Here is a 17,507-nt window from a genome sequence, read left to right on the forward strand (position 1 = left end):
TAGAAATTAGGCTGAACAAGATGTTTATATGGGTATTGCCCCATAAAAAAATATGGCTTATCCAGTTAATCAGGCAGTAGATGATTACTGGAAAGATTATGTCACTCATTTGATGGCCATATGGCATTACAGACTGTATCCTGTTTTTCGGCTCAGATTAGCTCTCTCTTGATCTGTTTTACTCTCTTAATAGCTACATGCACATATCATGACGTCATGAGAAGTGACATGGGAAGAGCTGAGTGGTTGAAATCAGTTTTGGTCGATATGGGATATAGACTATGAACAGGAGGAAGAAAAACAAGCTGCAAAATATCCCACATCTGTATATTTTTCTTATTATGACATTTATTATGTATTGTGCTGGCTTCTGATAGAATACTAGTGCTGCTACTTGTTTAAGAGATGTTCACAAATCAAAATAGGCAGTCTGTATTACCTGTCTTTTCTATGATCTTTCACATTCTTCACCATGAAGGTTTTAAATTCCTTTGTTAAATCTAAAGCTGATTTTGCTATTTTTGTAACTATAGTCTCTCTTCCCAAACCCCCAACAGGTGACAGCTACGTGTGCAGCTCCATTGAAGCTTACAAGAAGTTGGATTACACAAAGAACGTAAACCCCAACTGGTCTGTGAACGTCAAGGCCTCGGCGTCGTCTTCCCGTGGGCCTCCCTCTCTGGGCAGTTCCAAGGCCGGTGCCCCAGAGAGCCGCGAGACCAAGGACTTCATCCGTCCGAAGCTTGTGACTGTGGTGCGGAGCGGGGTGAAGCCCCGCAAAGCTGTCAGGATCCTGCTGAACAAGAAAACGGCCCATTCCTACGAACAGGTCCTGACCGACATCACCGACGCCATCAAGCTGGACTCTGGAGTGGTGAAGAAGATCTACACACTGGAGGGCAAACTGGTGAGACATCTTTGTATTGTTAAAAAAAAAGGATGACTGGATTAATCATCTTCTCAATTCATCTTCACCAATACACTGAATGTGCTGTACACTTTGAAAGTTTTTGCGTATCGACAGGCAGCTTGTTTTATAAGATGTGTTTGTGTTTACCTTTTCATGGTGTCAAAGAACGTGAGACGAGGTTTTGACTTGGTTTTATTATGGCTGCTGTTGCTGATTTGTAACCTGCATTCCGGGGTTGAGGCAAACCCCCCAAAATATAGTCAGTTTGAGCTGATGTTTTGTTGCAAGTGTCACACATTAAGAGTAGCTCAAATGAAAGAAATAGGACAGACACTGAAATAGGAGGGAGATTTTATATTTCTGTTGCGGTTCAAAATTATAGTGACTAACAATCATCATTATTTTATGAAGACGTTAGTTCTATTTTGCTTAAAGAGAGGAACGAAAGCTCAACAGGCATAAAAGGATCAAAAATGCAAAATATTGAATGAATACACTTGAATGTTTTTGTCCTGAGCTTTTGATGAATGAAGAACATGTATGTCACCGTTTGATAGCCAGAGCTGTAGAGAGAGACACAGAGACTGAAAAAGGTCAGAAGAAGGTAAAGATGAGAGAAATCTATGAATGGAGTCTGGGTTCTCGCCCACGCTGCAGGGATGTGTGCCAGAGCTTTGCCTCCGAACACGGAAATAAATCGGTCACGTCCCCCATGATAATCCGCCCACCTATCCAGCTCCCTCACTCTGCTGTGGAGGGAGACGCCATAAAAATAAAGTGATTCGTATGTAAAGATTTATTCGCAAATCCTTCACTACCGCACCAAAATGAGGTTCTCTCGTGTGTGGAAACGTCACTGAACACTCAATGAGGTCAGACCTGCTTTCTCTCGGGCCCACACTCGTGTGTGTGTGTGTGTGTGTATGTGTGTGTGTCAGTGAGGACACTTCACAGAGACAGAGACGCCGTCTCTGCCAGCATGTCAGGGTTTAAGCTTATAGTTGTGACATGCTTTAACTCTCTAGCCTCTTCCTGTTTGCCTCCATGTCACCTTTCAGTCTCTCACGCCACCACTGATCATCATTGTCTCTGTCTTGTCTGTTCGCTCCCCCCCCCCCCCCCCCCCTCCCCCTCCCGCCTCTCTCTGGGTCACGTCGAAGCTCCGAGTTATTGAATGTAGTGACACAGAGCCACTCTTCCCCCTGGCAGTAGCATCCGAATGACACAATTATTTTGAAACCGATTGTGTTGGATGTCAACGGCGTCCTGCCATTCCGTGTGGCACCGTGCAGCAGTCATCCTCTCCTAAACGGCCAATTTTGTGATATGCTCTTTGCCCTCTGGGCTTTTCATCCGTAATAGCCATTTTAGTGCTCTGTGTTCCCATTTCTCCCACTTCTATCGATTAGTCCACATGGGTTTGCACTGGCATGTCATGCCATCTCTGAAGCCACGCCGTCTATTTAATGATCCACTGTTAACTCAGCAGGAAGTGACCTGCTGTTGGATCCCAGCACCAGCCAATAAAATCCCAGGATCAGGTTTTCTTTGAGAAACCCTCCTGTTGGGGATTACACTCGCGCTTTTGCACAATGGCCGCTAACTCTGTAGTTGCCATTGGTTACGGTTATCTTGTAGATTACACAATATATGCTGCTCTTGCCACGTTCACCCCCTCTGTGATTGGAAGTAAGACTATTATGGTTGTGCTATTTTTAGACATGGTATTGATTGGGCCTGTAGGCATGGTAACACACTCACTGCCAATTTGGCACACAACTAACTGTCAAGATTTTGTATGCAGGCGTGAGTTAATGCCGATGGGAGAGTTTGAGCTTGTGATTATGCTATTAAGAGACCAGATAAAGGGAGAATATGAGATTCTAATGCAGGATGGGAATGGATGATGAAGAAATAGATTCAATTCATTTCTATTTATGTGGCGTCAAATCAAAACATAAAAATAGTTAACTGATTCAGAGAGTCTTTGGACCATCTGTGTTACACGCATTACAGAAAATCCTGCACATGACCTGAAGAACCTCCTGTTACTGAATGCATGTAAGGTCTAGTACACACCAGATAAGCCCGTAGGAAATTTAAACCTTCTATGAAATGTGGTTAATCCATGTTCACTTGACCATTACAGAGAGAAAGAATCCAGAGAATCCAGTTTACTACAACAGAAAAATAACCTCAATACCACAAGATTTGAGGTAATATGACAAAATGAAACCGGTTCTAAAATACTAATGGCGCGAGTAACAAACTGTGTATTAATGACACTTGAATATACATGGATGTCAGGAGTGTACTAAAGGTTATTCCCTGAGTGTTCATAAGGATAAAGTTACTTTTAAAGGTTGAGCAAAGCACGCGTGTCTGTGTGCATGCTGGTGCATGCATGTGTACATACATGTCTTTGTGTGTGTGTGTGTGTGTGTGTGTGTGTGTGTGTGTGTGTGTGTGTGTGTGTGTGTGTGTGTGTGTGTGTGTGTGTGTAGGTTTCTGGGCCTTGCTGCCAGTAACGTTGAGTCCCTGCAGAGCCTGGAGAGAGAGCATCTGAGAACCGTAGCTCGTCCTTCTTGCCATCATTAACCCCTGTAATGAGGCCAGAGACGGTGGGGAAGGTAGTTATGTGGTAGGTTTTCAAAAGGATTGTCAGAAGTTCAATTCAGATAAAAAAAATAAAATAAAAAAATACTGCAGATAAAGTGTGCTGAGATAAGGAATGTAGTTCCTGAAGCTTTATTTTCAGATACGGTTTACTGTCGGTCCTTTTATCATGCCTCCTCATTGATGTGTGTTTATGTATATATCTGCATTTGTACCTGACTGTTTAATTATATTGCAAATAAAATTGTTGAGTTTTGATTTTAAGAGCAAAACTATACTCTTTTCGGTACCTTGCTGTTAGAGGAGTATATTTCTTCCAAACCCCGGCAACATTATAAATTAAACGTGAGTTTTACCGGCCACTCGGTGCCACCTATTGGCCCCTGATGGTTTACCACACATGACTCGTGCATATTTTGGTCAGTAAAAATAAAGTATTGCAGTGTTTATTACATTTGATACTAGTGTATACACCTGCATGTTTACTTTAAAACTACTGCTTTGGTGTTTGCTCTGTAAAACATTACTGTAGCAGCACTATCACAGTATTTCCTATTTGGCAGTAGCTGTGAGAACTGATAATAATGACATAGTGATGGAGCGGAGACGACATATGACAGGCTGTGAACAAGTTTCTCTGAGGATCTGATACTGCATATACGCTGGCCACTGAGTGCGTACTCTACCGTGGTCGATTTGGATATCATATTTCTGTGCGTAACATGAGAATCAGGGTGAAGAAGACTAGATCAAGTTCCACCCCCCACTGCTATATTGATTCTCCCACTGTCTCTGTTCTCAATGTATCTGATGGGGGTTATTTTTAGTCCATCCCATCTCCTTCGGGGTTACCACAACCTCAAATTTCTTGTTTTTTTTTCGGGTTTTTTTTTATGATGATTTGATCTCGTTGCCTAGGAACCGGCTAGCCTGCCGTGATGTCACACAGTAGCAGGGCAGGATGGTGTAGCTGGTCTGATCAAGAAGATAGACTGACTTGTAAGTGGCTTAGGACACGGACATGGCTGGCCTATTAATACATTTAAGCTCTGTTTACACTTGCACACACGCACACACGCACACACACACACGCACACAGACGCAGACACACGTACACGTACACACTGTGTCGGACCCCAGCTGCCGGCCCTGAGCCCCGGGAGGCTCACGCACACTTAGGCACGGATAGTGACACACACTCTTTTTAATGGACTCGTGTATATTTCTGCTCATGCATCACTCGCCGTTATCTGTCGGCAATTATCAAGCAGTGCATGAAGTAACGCCACTTACTCATCTCTGGGGTCGGTTGATTTCTATTTTGTAGAGTCTGATTAATGAGACCCTTTAGTATGTGTCTCAGTGGGGTAAGGGTTCGGAATTCCATATTGATCACGCCATGCTAAAAAGAAAGGGCTCATACAAAACAATGTAAATATTTAGAAAAAAAATGTCAATTCAGGGGTCAATTCATTCCTATGCTAAAAAAAAAAATACTCCCAATTAATTCTACAGTGGTATCAATGCAGATAGTTTTTGTAGGTGATTCAGGGATTTAGTAATTATTTCCATAAAGTTAGGAGATAAGGTACAGATAAAAATGGGTCAAAATGAAGCAGCTGAGGCTGACGCACCATTTTATTTTCTCTCTAGAGTGGATACAACTCTTTTCATAATGCAACTTAAAAGTGTCTTTCAAAGTGCCCTTCTAGCATTTTAGGTTCTACGATTGGCGATATTGGTGTGGCTCATTCATCGGTTTATTATCTCGTCATGTTGGTCCAGACCGAAATATCTCCATAACTAAGCGGTGGATTGGCGTGAAAGTTTGCACGTACATTCATGGTCCCCAGGGGATGAATCTGGGTTTTCTTTGGTTTTTCCCAAATAATATTACAACTGGCAAAAGCTAGCATGATAATACATTAAACTGAGATATAGAACGTGATAAATATTATTCCTACTTAGCATTAGCATGTTAGCATTGTAATTATGAGCATTTAGCTCAGCACCACTGTGCCTAAGTTTAGTGTCACACAGCTGCTGGCATTGTTGTAGACTTTTATTCTTGTGTTTTAGTACATATGGCTGCACATGTGGAATACGTTTTTGAGACTTCTCGCAAAATAATACATATTTGCCTATTTTGTTGGACTTAATTGATATTTTGGAGTTGCTCGTTACTTGGAAAACTCGAGTTTTATATTACCTTTACATAGGCCCACCTCTATGTTGCTACATGTTGCTATTTACCTTGATATGCGCTGTCCTTGCAACAAAAGTTAAGTTCGGAGTTTATCTCTTTTCCACGACTGATTATTTGCGTTTTTATGTCCTCCTGTTTCACCTGTGGCACTCATAATACTGCGGCGTGTTTTTGGACTTAAATGGCACGGGTGAAAGAGAGGTTGTTTGTTGGAGAAAAGTGAATGCAAACCACTTGTTCATCATCTGCAGTGCAGTTCTCAATTCTCAAACCGCATTGTTGGCTTGTTCTTCTCATTGCTGGCAAGGCCGAAGAGCTTTTAATATCCTTTTATCATCCTCTTCTGTTTTACTCCGCAGCCTCCTTCTTCTCTGTCTCCCTTTTTTTCTCTCTCTCGCTCTCTCTCTCTCTCTCTCTCCACCCTTAACTCTTTGTGCATCTCTTTCTACTTGCATATTTCTTTATCCTCTTATATAACGCTTTGTTTTCTTCCCATCAACACATTTCCTCTCTCCCTGTCAGCCATCCATGCTCCCTTTGATCTCCCTCTTTCTTGTCTTCTTCTTTCACCTTCCATTAGTTCATTTTTCCCTGCCTGTGTGTGTCTTGCTGGCAGCGTTCCATTATTTTTACGGCTATTTAGTCCTCATTTAATTAGCACACTTGGCATGCACCCCAAATTCAAGAGCAGCAACATATGGCACTGCTCTCTCTCTCTCTCTCTCTCTCTCTCTCTCTCTCTCTCTCTCTCTCTCTCCACCCTCTGCATCTCCTTCTCTCCTTCCTCTTCCCCGTTCTCTTTCTATGTCTTTCCATGTGTTCTTCTGCACATCATCCCACCTTCGTTTTTTATTTTCTCAGCTCTCACTTTTTCTCATTTTGCTCCCGCCCCGTTTCCTTTCTCCTCTTTGGTCTGTATCCAGCTGTGCAGGGACTGCAGAGAAGGTGCTACATCAACATCACTTAGAAATGCAGTGTGTGATGAAGTGCAGGGATTATGTTATGCTCGAACACAAAGCATCTAAATGTTTTTAATCCCCATTGCAGGTTTTGCGTGTCGGTGATGTCACTTTTTGTGCTGCATAGGAGGATTGTGGGAAGTCCATCTGCTCCTGCTGATCTGCTGAGTCACAGCTACTCAGCACAATGTGTGTGTGTGTCTCGGGGGATAGTATATTGTGTATTTTCTACAGTACACCGTATTTGCAGTAAAAGACACTGATGATAAATGGCTTGTAGTGCGTTCCTCAGCAGAAATCCTGAGATTAAACGGCTGTTTTTGTCTGTAAACAGTTTATTTAGAACTTGGTTTTTTTTTCAGACTCTGCCTGTCTGCCTGCCATTTTTGATTCAGTTAGCATTGTTGTGTGCGTCTCCGTGAAGAGTGACTGTAGCAGATTGGAGGGCTGCTTGCAGTCAGAGGGTCTGCTGCCAAAATGGGATTGATGGCAGGCATTTCCAGCACAGCCAGACTGTCGAGAATTTAGTCACAGCACAACTTCATCACACATGCACACACTGTCTGACTCATTCACTTCCTGAATCACTCATTCGCTAATCTGTCTCGAATGAATCTGCATTTAAGAAGACTGTCCCAGCTTTTAGCTGCTGTAAAAGCCAGGCTGACATATCTCAACTGTCAGATTAGACTTTTTTTTCTCATCGGAACAAAGCTTTTTCAAAACAGCTAGAAAGCAAAAATGTTGTGCTTGGCTCATAAAAGCCTTTAAAATGTAAAGGTAACTTACACAATCCCAACAGTCTAAATTTAGGACAAAATATAAGCTCTTGGGCAGGGCATGTTTTCTCATGTTCGCATGTTACTGCAGTTAAACCGGGCCTGAACTCGCATTTTATTTACTGATATTTCTCCTCCTGTACATAATAGGGAGTTAAGATCCCACTGTGAGGCAGGCCTTGTTCAGACAGCTTTAGAGCTGAAAATACTTGTTGAATACATTAGTCAGTTGCCAAAGATCGGTATTTTGTTTTATTATTATTTTAGATCAAATGCTTTTTAAATGTAAATATTTGCTGTTTTTTTGTGTGTTTTTTTTTTTTTACTTTACTGGACAAAACAAGATATCTTAACAAATCAGAGAAATTGTAACAGTATTTACTGCTTTGTGACATTGTGCAGACCAAATGATTAACTGATTAATGGAGGAAAGAAATAGAGTATTAATCACCCGTGAAAACAAGGTTTACTTGCTGCCCTGATTCTCAATAAACAAACTACCAGACTCCCTCATTCCCTCAGGTTAGTCCCGACTGCCTCCTCACTGCCCATTTAACAGATTGTAGGCTCACCCATGGGGCTCACTTAATCATGCTCCAGAAACGTGACTGCTAACACAGTCAGCTCTTTAATTTCTCTCAGAATGCATTTGTATGTATTTGAACCTGGATTTAAGGCAACAGATTGCCGAGGGGAAGATAGATCAATAAGGCGGAAAAAGCAGTGGAAGGAATGGACAATTGGGTCGTAGCAGAGGGAGGAGGTTGAATAACAACAAGACACGGCTCAGTTTCCTTTCACACAAGAGCAAAAGGGATGAAAGCAGGGCGGAAGGTGGAGGATGATGCCGTGTTGCCTCTTAATGTCCTCTGGGAATTGGTGCTGCATAATTCCTTATTTTTTTTTATTTGTTCCACGACTGCAAAAAGTTAGCTTTTGACACGAGAAGGACAGGGAAACGCAGTCCCGTCAAGACAGAAACGCGTACAGCTTGAGAAAGTTTGCTATCCCCCTGTGGACAGCATAAGTTTCTTATATAAGCTCTTATGCAACAGAGCAGGCGGGCGGTCTGCTGCGCTGATTTGAGGTGAACGCAGTAACACCAGTGCCAACTCAGCCTGCTGCGGTTAATTGGCCTCACGTCATCGCTGCTCTCTTTTTTTTTTTCCCTCTATTTATTTTTTCAGCTTCTCCTGACTTCCCATCCCTCTCTGTCATTTCACATCTCCTGCCAGCGCTCTGATGAAATGAGGCTGTTCGCCGTGTGCTGATTGAAACAGCGGGAGGTCATGTGGTGTGTGAATTCTCCCTCAGGGTGCAGATGCTTTTATCCTCCCCTCTTTCCTCTTTCAGATCGATTTCTGTCCACCTTTCCTCTTGTCGGGCGATGTGGCTCTTTGCCTGCTTGTTTCTGTGCCTCGTTTGGGAGATTAGGAGAGTAATAAAAATTCCCGCACAAAAAAAGGAAATTCATTTTTGTCTTGTTTCATTTTGAGAGTGAGGACTTTTTAAAGCGGGGTTATAACTTGATAATACCTCCTGTGCCAGCTGAGTACGATAGTCTCATTTGTCCTTGAATCCCGGAGTGGTCATAATGCATATCAGTACTATGGAATGCCATTTTAGCAATATAGTAAACATATAGTCCATCAATACCTGGTAAATAGAGTCATAGTTTTAAAACAAACCAATCACTACTAATTTCTATATAACAACAGTAATTTAAGCACAATTATGTTCCCTACACACATAAAATCCAATGTTTTGTTTTGCCATAAATGTCTAGCTTTTCCAGATTATAGTCCCACCTCAAGGCCACGTACTGCCTGCCATCCTGAAATGCTGTTGATATCTGCTTTGACACACTGTTGTTGAAATGTGAAAGCTTTGTTAATCAGTTTTCCCTCCTTTATTCCTTGCTCTCTTTTTTCCTTTTCATAGGAGGCTCTGCATGTCTTGCAACAAATGCTTTGCCCTTTCTGTTTCTGTCTCTCTTTATTTGTATCGGCACATCCATCTGTTACACCGTCAGTCTGCCCGTCTTTCAGTATCCATCTGTCTATCTGTCCATCTTTCTGTCTGTCCCCTTCAGTCTCTCTCAGACTTGAAGTTTCAGAGCAGCAAGGCAGTCCCCGAAGGTCAGCTGCAGTCGATTCAGCACCATGGACAGCTCCACTGAGCTGAACTCCTCTGGCAGAGTACAGCGGCAGCTCATCCCTCCAAAATGTTGTCTTTCTGTGGGCTGGATTATGTTGACCTCACCATGTCCTCTGTGTAACCACTGTGAGTCTATTGTGGTGCAGAAGATTAGTGGTTGAGTCTTCCGTTTTTTTTTTTTTTGTTTTGTTTTTTTTTCTGGCTTTGTAGCCAGCTGTTTGTCTCAGAGAAAAGACTGTTTCTTATCAGAGAGAATAAATATTAAAAAATAAACTGTTGTACTAAAATTAGGGATTTAGCTACTGATGTTTTTCTTTATTGATTAATATGTCAAATTTTTTTCTATTATTTGATCGGTTGCATGATCTATAAAATGTTACAAAATCGTGAAAACCACTAACCAACCTAACAATCCAAACTTAAAGACTAACCATACAAAACAGAGAAATAAAACAGCAAATCCTCACATTTGAGAAGCTGTAACCAGGAAATATTCAGATTTTTTTTCTTGATAAATTAGTTGAAATTATGTTAAAATCATTCACAATTAATTTTCTGTTGATTGACTCATTAATTAATTGTGTCCTACTCATTATTACTTATTTATCTGGAAGTAAATACACTTTTTTCGTTTCCTTACACAGTTATGTTTCAGCTACCTTTGAGGGGCTGTCAGACACTCCCATTAAAAAATGAGGAGCAGGCAGATGAGTCCCCAAGTAAACCTGAAATCTGATAAAGAGGCAGAAGGAGTGGATCCAGGTGAGCAGAGGGAGAAGTGTTGTCGCTGATCATTTGTTCCCAGCAGCTGATTCACAAGAGCTGCTGTCGAAAACCAGACAGACAGTCTGAAAACAAAATAAAGACTTCGCACCACCAAGGTGTTCAGGATTTTCTCCGCGTGTGAGTGTGTTACTTCCTGTCATATGTGCTTGTCTTTACAACATGAGCATCAAGACTGTATATACACATAACCCCACGTGTTTTGTGTTGTCATCTTATAAAAAAAAAAGTGAGATGAGATACTGTGAGCGATCACCCAGATTTAAAATGTTTTAAACTGTCTGCTGCTGTCCTCTGCTTAGTCTGCTTATTTAAAACCCACCTAAGGGTTTATTGGACTCAGTGCTATTTGAGCTCCAAGGCTGTCATCAAATGTTTTGCCTTTTTTCATTTGACGTCAAAGTTATTCATATACCATTACATTCCTCTGTTAACTATGTACCTCTTCCTCGCTTTCTGTTTGATCCTCAACTTCCAGGTAGTTTGTGTGTCTACGTAGTTTTGAGACCATATTGACTGTTTACTTTTGACACGAGCACAGTCAAACATCAGAGAATCAGAGTAGCTTGTTTATCTCCCTGCTTCTCTGGTTGTGCTGTAGTTGGATATTCTGCTGTGTGGAATCTGTCCACATCTTGTTATTGAACAGTGCCACCATGTGGTGTCAGTTATTCTTCTGCCTCAGTTTATGGTCCACGTTTACAGCAATGTTTCTGCAGATTGTGTTAGTTGCAGGACTGTTTAAAAAAAAAAAACAGCAGAGTTCCCAAATTTGATTTGTTTTCAAGCTTGAAGGAAAAAGGAATTAAAAAAAGATCAAACACAGGAGAGATGATCAAACACCTTCCTGGATCAGACTCTGTAGTAGATATTTGGTGAATCTACACTAGGTGGCGTTGTGAGAACATAAAGAGATTCACTGAGCTACATTCATAATAAACTATCATTTGTTGTGGATGACATTCCATCAGGAAGCGATGATGATTGCATTTTTCAAAGGGTTTGCTGGTTATGAATCAATGATTTCCTGTACAAGCATCTCTATGTAGTTCTTGTTTACTGTTGTTTCATTTAGTTTAATATCAAACAAATATCCCCTTTAGTTATGTATAGCACAATGATGCACAATACACTCTCCTGTTCATCGTGGTCACAGTGGACAGTAAGGGAGGGAGATTGGGGTTTGCCAGGCATGTAAGGTCTGACACACAGTAAATAATGTAGATAAACCTGTTAACCTTCTGATTTACTGCCTGCAATCTTGATTTTAAAATAATGCATGGATAAATTGATTATGTAAATTCAAAGATCGTATTTGAAATGCTCCGATCACTGTGACCTAGTCTTAGAGCCCAATTCTCACTTTAATAAAGATGCATGAGAGTTGAAGGCATGGCTATAAAATGTCCAATCTCCACACTCCCCTGCTCCCTCCTCATCCTCTTATTACAGTCCCCCTTTTCCTCTTTTTCTCTGTTTGTTTATTCCTGTCCTTCTTTAAGTGGCGCTGGATGTTGTGTAACTGCGCTGGTTCTCTGTGAGAAGGGAGAACCAGAGACATCAAAGCAGCTTGTTTTGTCATTGGGCTCAGAGCAGCAGTCAGGAATAGATCTGCTCGTCTATGGCTCTTTTCCCTCTGCCTGTTTGCTTCCTCTCTAACTCAGGGGATTTGGTGATTTGGTGTAATCTCTGAATGTTTTTGGTTTGATGTTCTTTTGTTTCTTTCACCTTAACCAGCTCCTTCTGCTCTCATATTATTCATTGGTCCACGAGTCCAAGCATTTCAGGAACGCTCTTCTTCCTTTTCTCTACACCATCTTTTTTTAAACGGTAAATATATTTAATGGCCATGTGTCACTTGTATGACTTGTGACACATGGCACATGTGTGTGTGTGTGTGTGTGTGTGTGTGTGTGTGTGTGTGTGTGTGTGTGTGTGTGTGTGTGTGTGTGTGTGTGTGTGTGTGAGAGAGAGAGAGAGAGAGAGAGAGAGAGAGAGAGAGAGAGAGAGAGAGAGACAGTTCTGTAGAGTATCATGATCATAGTAGATAAAATATGAATGATGGAGTTCTCTTATCACAGTGTGCACATCGTGCAGTTAGTGGCACACACCAGCCACGCACCAAAACCTAGAGGGCATTGTCACCATGGCAACCATCATTTTTCACACCCTTTACCGGGTACAGTATGTGTTTGTGTGTTGCTCACCAGCTTAAAGGTGCCCCCAGAGGCTGCCCTACATGGAGACTGCCCCTGTTTCCCTTTCCTATTTTCTTTCCCTCTTTCTGTCCTCATCGGTCTGATTACATTCGTTTTTCTCCTCTTTGTTTACACAGCCTTTCTGGTGTGCCACCGTTTTTTTTTTTTTTTTTTTTTTAATCTCAGGATGAGCAGCTTCAAAGAGCCTCATTCCAATAATCAGATCTTGGTTTACTCGAGCAGCAGTCCTGGCTTTAGGATGTGGTCAGACTGACTCAGAGCAGTAAATGTACAGCCTTCTGTTGTCATCCAACAAAAGTCCTCCTTAACAAAAACAAAGCTTTCAAAAGGATGCAAACTTTAAACTGAGGAATTACATTTCCGGGCATGAAAGAAAACAATAAAAGTCCCTCCTTGAAAAATATTTGGCAACCAATTTGATAATTGGTTGATAATAACAAGTAGTTTTTCAAGGAAAATGCCAAACATTTCACAGTTGTCTTCTGTTGGTTGTTTTATATCACTGCAAATTTACTGGTAATTAATTAATAAAGTTTTAAGTTAAACGAACTGGAAAAAATTATTATTATCTTGTTTTTTTTTGACGCAATAATAAAATTGCGTCAATGCCTCATAATATTTATTACTTATTTAAACAGCTAGTCTCATTGGGATCAATATTTCTTCTTCATGAGAGACTTGTGCATAAGAATAAATGTATGAGCATGAATAAATGCACAATTCATATACACAAAACAGTGGTTTCACATTAATAACAACAATAACAAGTGCACAAATGTGATCTGTTATCTGTTAAAATAATTAGAAGAAATGAGAGCAAAATGCAAATCAGTTTTTCCGAGTTGGATGAGGGCAAAATGCAGATGAGATAAGAGAGTAGCGCTATAGATGAATAACGCTCAGCTGAAGAGAACCACTCTCACCTTTTAATCCGAGGTACTGCACTGAGTGAGGACTTTAGCACCTGTGATGAGGTGTGGTGGACTGTGACACAGTTGGTTTACATCACGAGTTGGTTTACATCACTCTTTGTTTAAAAGAGAAACACACACAGATGTCCTGTACCTCCGAGCAATTTTTAAAGTTCAGCTCACTTCACTGGGAAATATAGTGCCACAGTTTGTCATTGTCACGCTATTTCCAAGCAAGCCCTAATATCTAAACAGTTAGGACTACAACTCATCATTATTTTTCATGGTTGATTGACTAATTGTTTCGTTAATGTAAGGTCAGAAAATTGTCAAAAATGTTCTTTGCAGTGATCTGAAAGCAACTTCTTTTGTCTGACCTCTTCTAAAATGATGGTACTCTCAGTGAACTTTCATTAATGTTGTGTCGTACTTCAAGTGACTCGATACATGCTTCATTCCAAGTAAATGGTATATTATTACCATAAAAATGTGTATTTATGATCTATGGTAATGTGTGTAGTAATTATAGTGGATCATGTTATGACTGGATACATGAAGTAAAACCAGAAAACTCCAAAACCAACATCAAAATGCGAAGATATTCACTTTACTATGATGCAAGAAAAAGAAAAGCAAAAAGAAATCATCATTATTGAGAAGCTGAAATAAGAGGCTTGACATATGTTCATGAAAAGTTGCTTACACAACTGGTGTATTATTTATACAAATGGCTAATCATTTTCTGTTGATCAACTAATCAATTCATTGACCAAACATTTCAGCTCACTAGGCAGTAACACAGTAACTTTGGCTTTTTTTTTTTCCAATTGTTGATTAATATTTGGATTATCATTTTGTCTTAAAAATGTCGGAAAACAATATGAAATGTGACAGCAAGAACAGCTGACAACATTATTAATGGCAACCTGTCGGTACCGTGAGGGTCCATTTATTGTGGTCAGTGTTTAAGAGATGCTTTACAGCAAGCAGCATGCAGTTAATATAAATATAACAGCAATATGAAAATACATGAAATAAACAACAGTGCAGTTAGAGGTAGAAGTGGCCAGAGCTACAGCACTGACACTCTGGGGAAACGTTAACAACACCAGCATCGGTATCGCAGCCATCTTGTTAGGAAGTCGAGGTGCACGCTCCTGAAATAATCACCAGCACTATCAGGGGATATCAGGGAACAAAGCAATATGCACTCTGTTATGAAACTAGGATATTATCATTTCATAACACAAACACACACACACACACACACACACACACACACACACACACACACACACACACACACACACGCTATCTGAGTGTGCCGGTGCAGAAACGTGTGTCTTCATGTGATTTATGGCCGAATGTTTTCAGACACGCTCTCAGACGCCAAAGCCTTGATTTGAAAAGTTAAACGAAAGCGATCCAAACTCCACAGAGTCTGTGTCTGAGATTAAACTTGTTTTTCGGTCTCACTGTTGGCTCATTTAGAGTTTGCAGGGGGTAAAGAAGGACACACGCGCACACACACACATACACAAACACACACAAAATGGCCTGCTTATTAGTAGATAATGCTGTTATATCAGCTGTGACTTTCTTTTGGGGTGTTGTTCAGTGGCTAATAGGAATCTAAATGGATTCTTGGATGTTAATTGCCATGAAAATGCAATAACGGTAGCTTTGTGTTTATGTGTTAACTCCAGGCGGTGCTAGACATGCGTGCAGCCTAAACTATAATGGCTCTTAATAGGTTTTTGGTGGGAGATTTTTCATAGCGGATGAATGAACTATTGTATTCCTGTAAATCCCTCTCTGACTGTACCGTTTGCCTATCGTGAAATATAATTTGGAATATTGATGGCTCGAGACTGAAATGTGATGGTTGGCCTGTGGGGTGTAATTAAGGTTATTTGAGTAAATCATGCAGAGTTTAGATCAGATACGGAATTAGTTGTCGCCTAAATCAAATAGAAAATAATGAGCTTGCAGCGTGTTGGGTTTGCCTGTTTGTCATAATAAAGACGCGATTTCTGAGATGCTGAGTGAGTAAGTGAGTACATTTAGAGATTACAAACCCAAATAACTCCTGCCTTGCGGAGGGGAAAAAAAAAAAAGAACATTTGAAAGCTCGGGCTAAAGATTTGAAATGATGTCTTTATTTGGCAGCTCTTGATGAAGTAGTGTACTATATTCTAAAGACCATCTTACCGCTTTTCTTTAAAGATCCAGCGCTGGTTGTGTTGTGACCCAGGGTATTTAAATGTCTGCCTGTCAGCATGTCACTGTCAGTTCGGTATCAACTGCACAGCACGGGGTCCGTCGAAGAACGGCAGGGACTCACGAAGACTGTGTTTTTTTTTTCTTTTCTTCTGCGAGTCAGATGTAAACGTAGTCAGCTCTGCACTTATTTAACAGCAATGTAATATTTCTCTCAGCTGGAAATAGTCTCTTACCCCTTTTTTTTTTTAATCTTCATGTCGGTCATATATGCATTCTGTCTATGGTTTCTAAGTTTCTCCTCTTTGTTTTTCATTACCACTTTTAAGACCTCAAGGAACAGACCCCGCCCCCGCCCCCGCCCCACCCACCCGACCCCCCCACACTTGCTTCGGTGGATGTCTGGTGCACGTGCTGCTGCGCATCAGCAAATCAGTGAGTCAGCAAGGTCTCGTTATAGTCACTGATAGAATGATTAAGTGCAGAAACAGCAGGGGGCTGCAGCTCAGGGACGAGTCGGGCGTGCACGCGCGACAATAACGTGTTCCTCGTCAGTCTCCCGGGGCTCGGTGTATGTGGCTTTTCAAACCTGAACCCAGGAAGGGCAAGGTGGGGGGGGAGGATGTGGGTGTCTTTTAGTGTGACGGGGGACACGTGTCCATAGTATCAGTAGTGTGGAAAGAAGAACGTGTCCAGAGAGTTGTCGTGTCCAAAATCTGAAGACCCTGCTGGGAAGTTGCTGTCGTAGTTGAGCTGCCTTAAACATTCTGCTGGAAATCTTGGTCATTGCTCTTGGCAGCTTGACGTCTGCATCGGTGTAAGAAACCCGAATAATTGCTAAAAGGAAGGACTAAAATGTCGTCAAATGGCTGGGAAGGAGCAAAGTTGAACTCGTGTGCGTGTGTCTTTTATTTCCAGGTATCGTGTCTGCAAGACTTCTTTGGCGACGAGGACATTTTTGTGGCCTGTGGACCAGAGAAGTTTCGCTACCAAGATGACCTGATGCTGGATGAAAGTGGTGAGGCGGGCCCGCCGGCTCCTCTGACATTTTTCATGCTCACATTTCACATATAGCTGTGTGCCACTCTTATGGTTTTTTCTCCTTCTCTTTCTTCCTTCCTTCCTTCCTTCCTTCCTTCCTTCCTTCTTTTGTTTCCCTCCTTCCTGCCCCCTAGCGGTGTTTTCTGATTGTTTCAAGTAGATTTTTCGTGTGTTGTTATTCAGCCGTTTTATCATTTCAACTGTGTTGTGATAAAAGAGGTGATGTTGTGATACACCAGTCTGCTGTTTTAACACTTCTAAAAAATATATATGAATAATTGGTTTAAATTTTGTAGTTTTATATTGCGTGGCTGTTCAGTAAACAACAATTCAGGAAAAGTCATACAAGGGGAAAGCGCACAGAAAGGGAAATGCTATAAAAAAAAAAAAAAAAAAAAAAAAAAAAATTTAAAAAGTGTTTTGTTTTTCACTTTATTTCTTAGTTTGTCTTGTTTCTGTGCGCTGATGATAGCCGTGGCCGTAGGCATTATATTTTCTGGTTGTCTGTCACGTTTTTATTAAGGCGATGCCGCGACAACGCCTTGAGGGAACACAATTGGACTCGAGGATAAACCGGTTAGGCTTTGGCGGTCGAAGGTCACCGTGACTTCACGAAACCCAAGTTTATACACCAATCATGACCAACTTTCTCATGGGATTAAATAATGAAGTGATGACATTTATATATCTAAAAGGTCAAAAGTCA

The 17,507-nt window shown here is 41.1% G+C and overlaps 1 protein-coding gene across 3 annotated transcripts in view; it reads left to right on the top strand.

Annotated features, from left to right (window-relative positions):
* dclk1a (doublecortin-like kinase 1a) overlaps positions 1-17,507 on the top strand; it is a 48,880-nt gene that overhangs the window by 1,241 nt on the left and 30,132 nt on the right. For all 3 annotated transcript variants that reach the window (XM_069146275.1, XM_069146278.1, XM_069146276.1), the window contains exons 3-4: positions 558-907; positions 16,679-16,778. In XM_069146275.1, the coding sequence (XP_069002376.1) occupies positions 558-907; positions 16,679-16,778 (450 nt within the window). The remainder of the gene's footprint in view (positions 1-557; positions 908-16,678; positions 16,779-17,507) is intronic.

Source organism: Embiotoca jacksoni, unplaced genomic scaffold (assembly GCF_022577435.1).
Source record: "Embiotoca jacksoni isolate LCO1_2020_lvr unplaced genomic scaffold, fEmbJac1.0.p SCAF_13, whole genome shotgun sequence".
Lineage (NCBI taxonomy): Eukaryota > Metazoa > Chordata > Actinopteri > Embiotocidae > Embiotoca > Embiotoca jacksoni.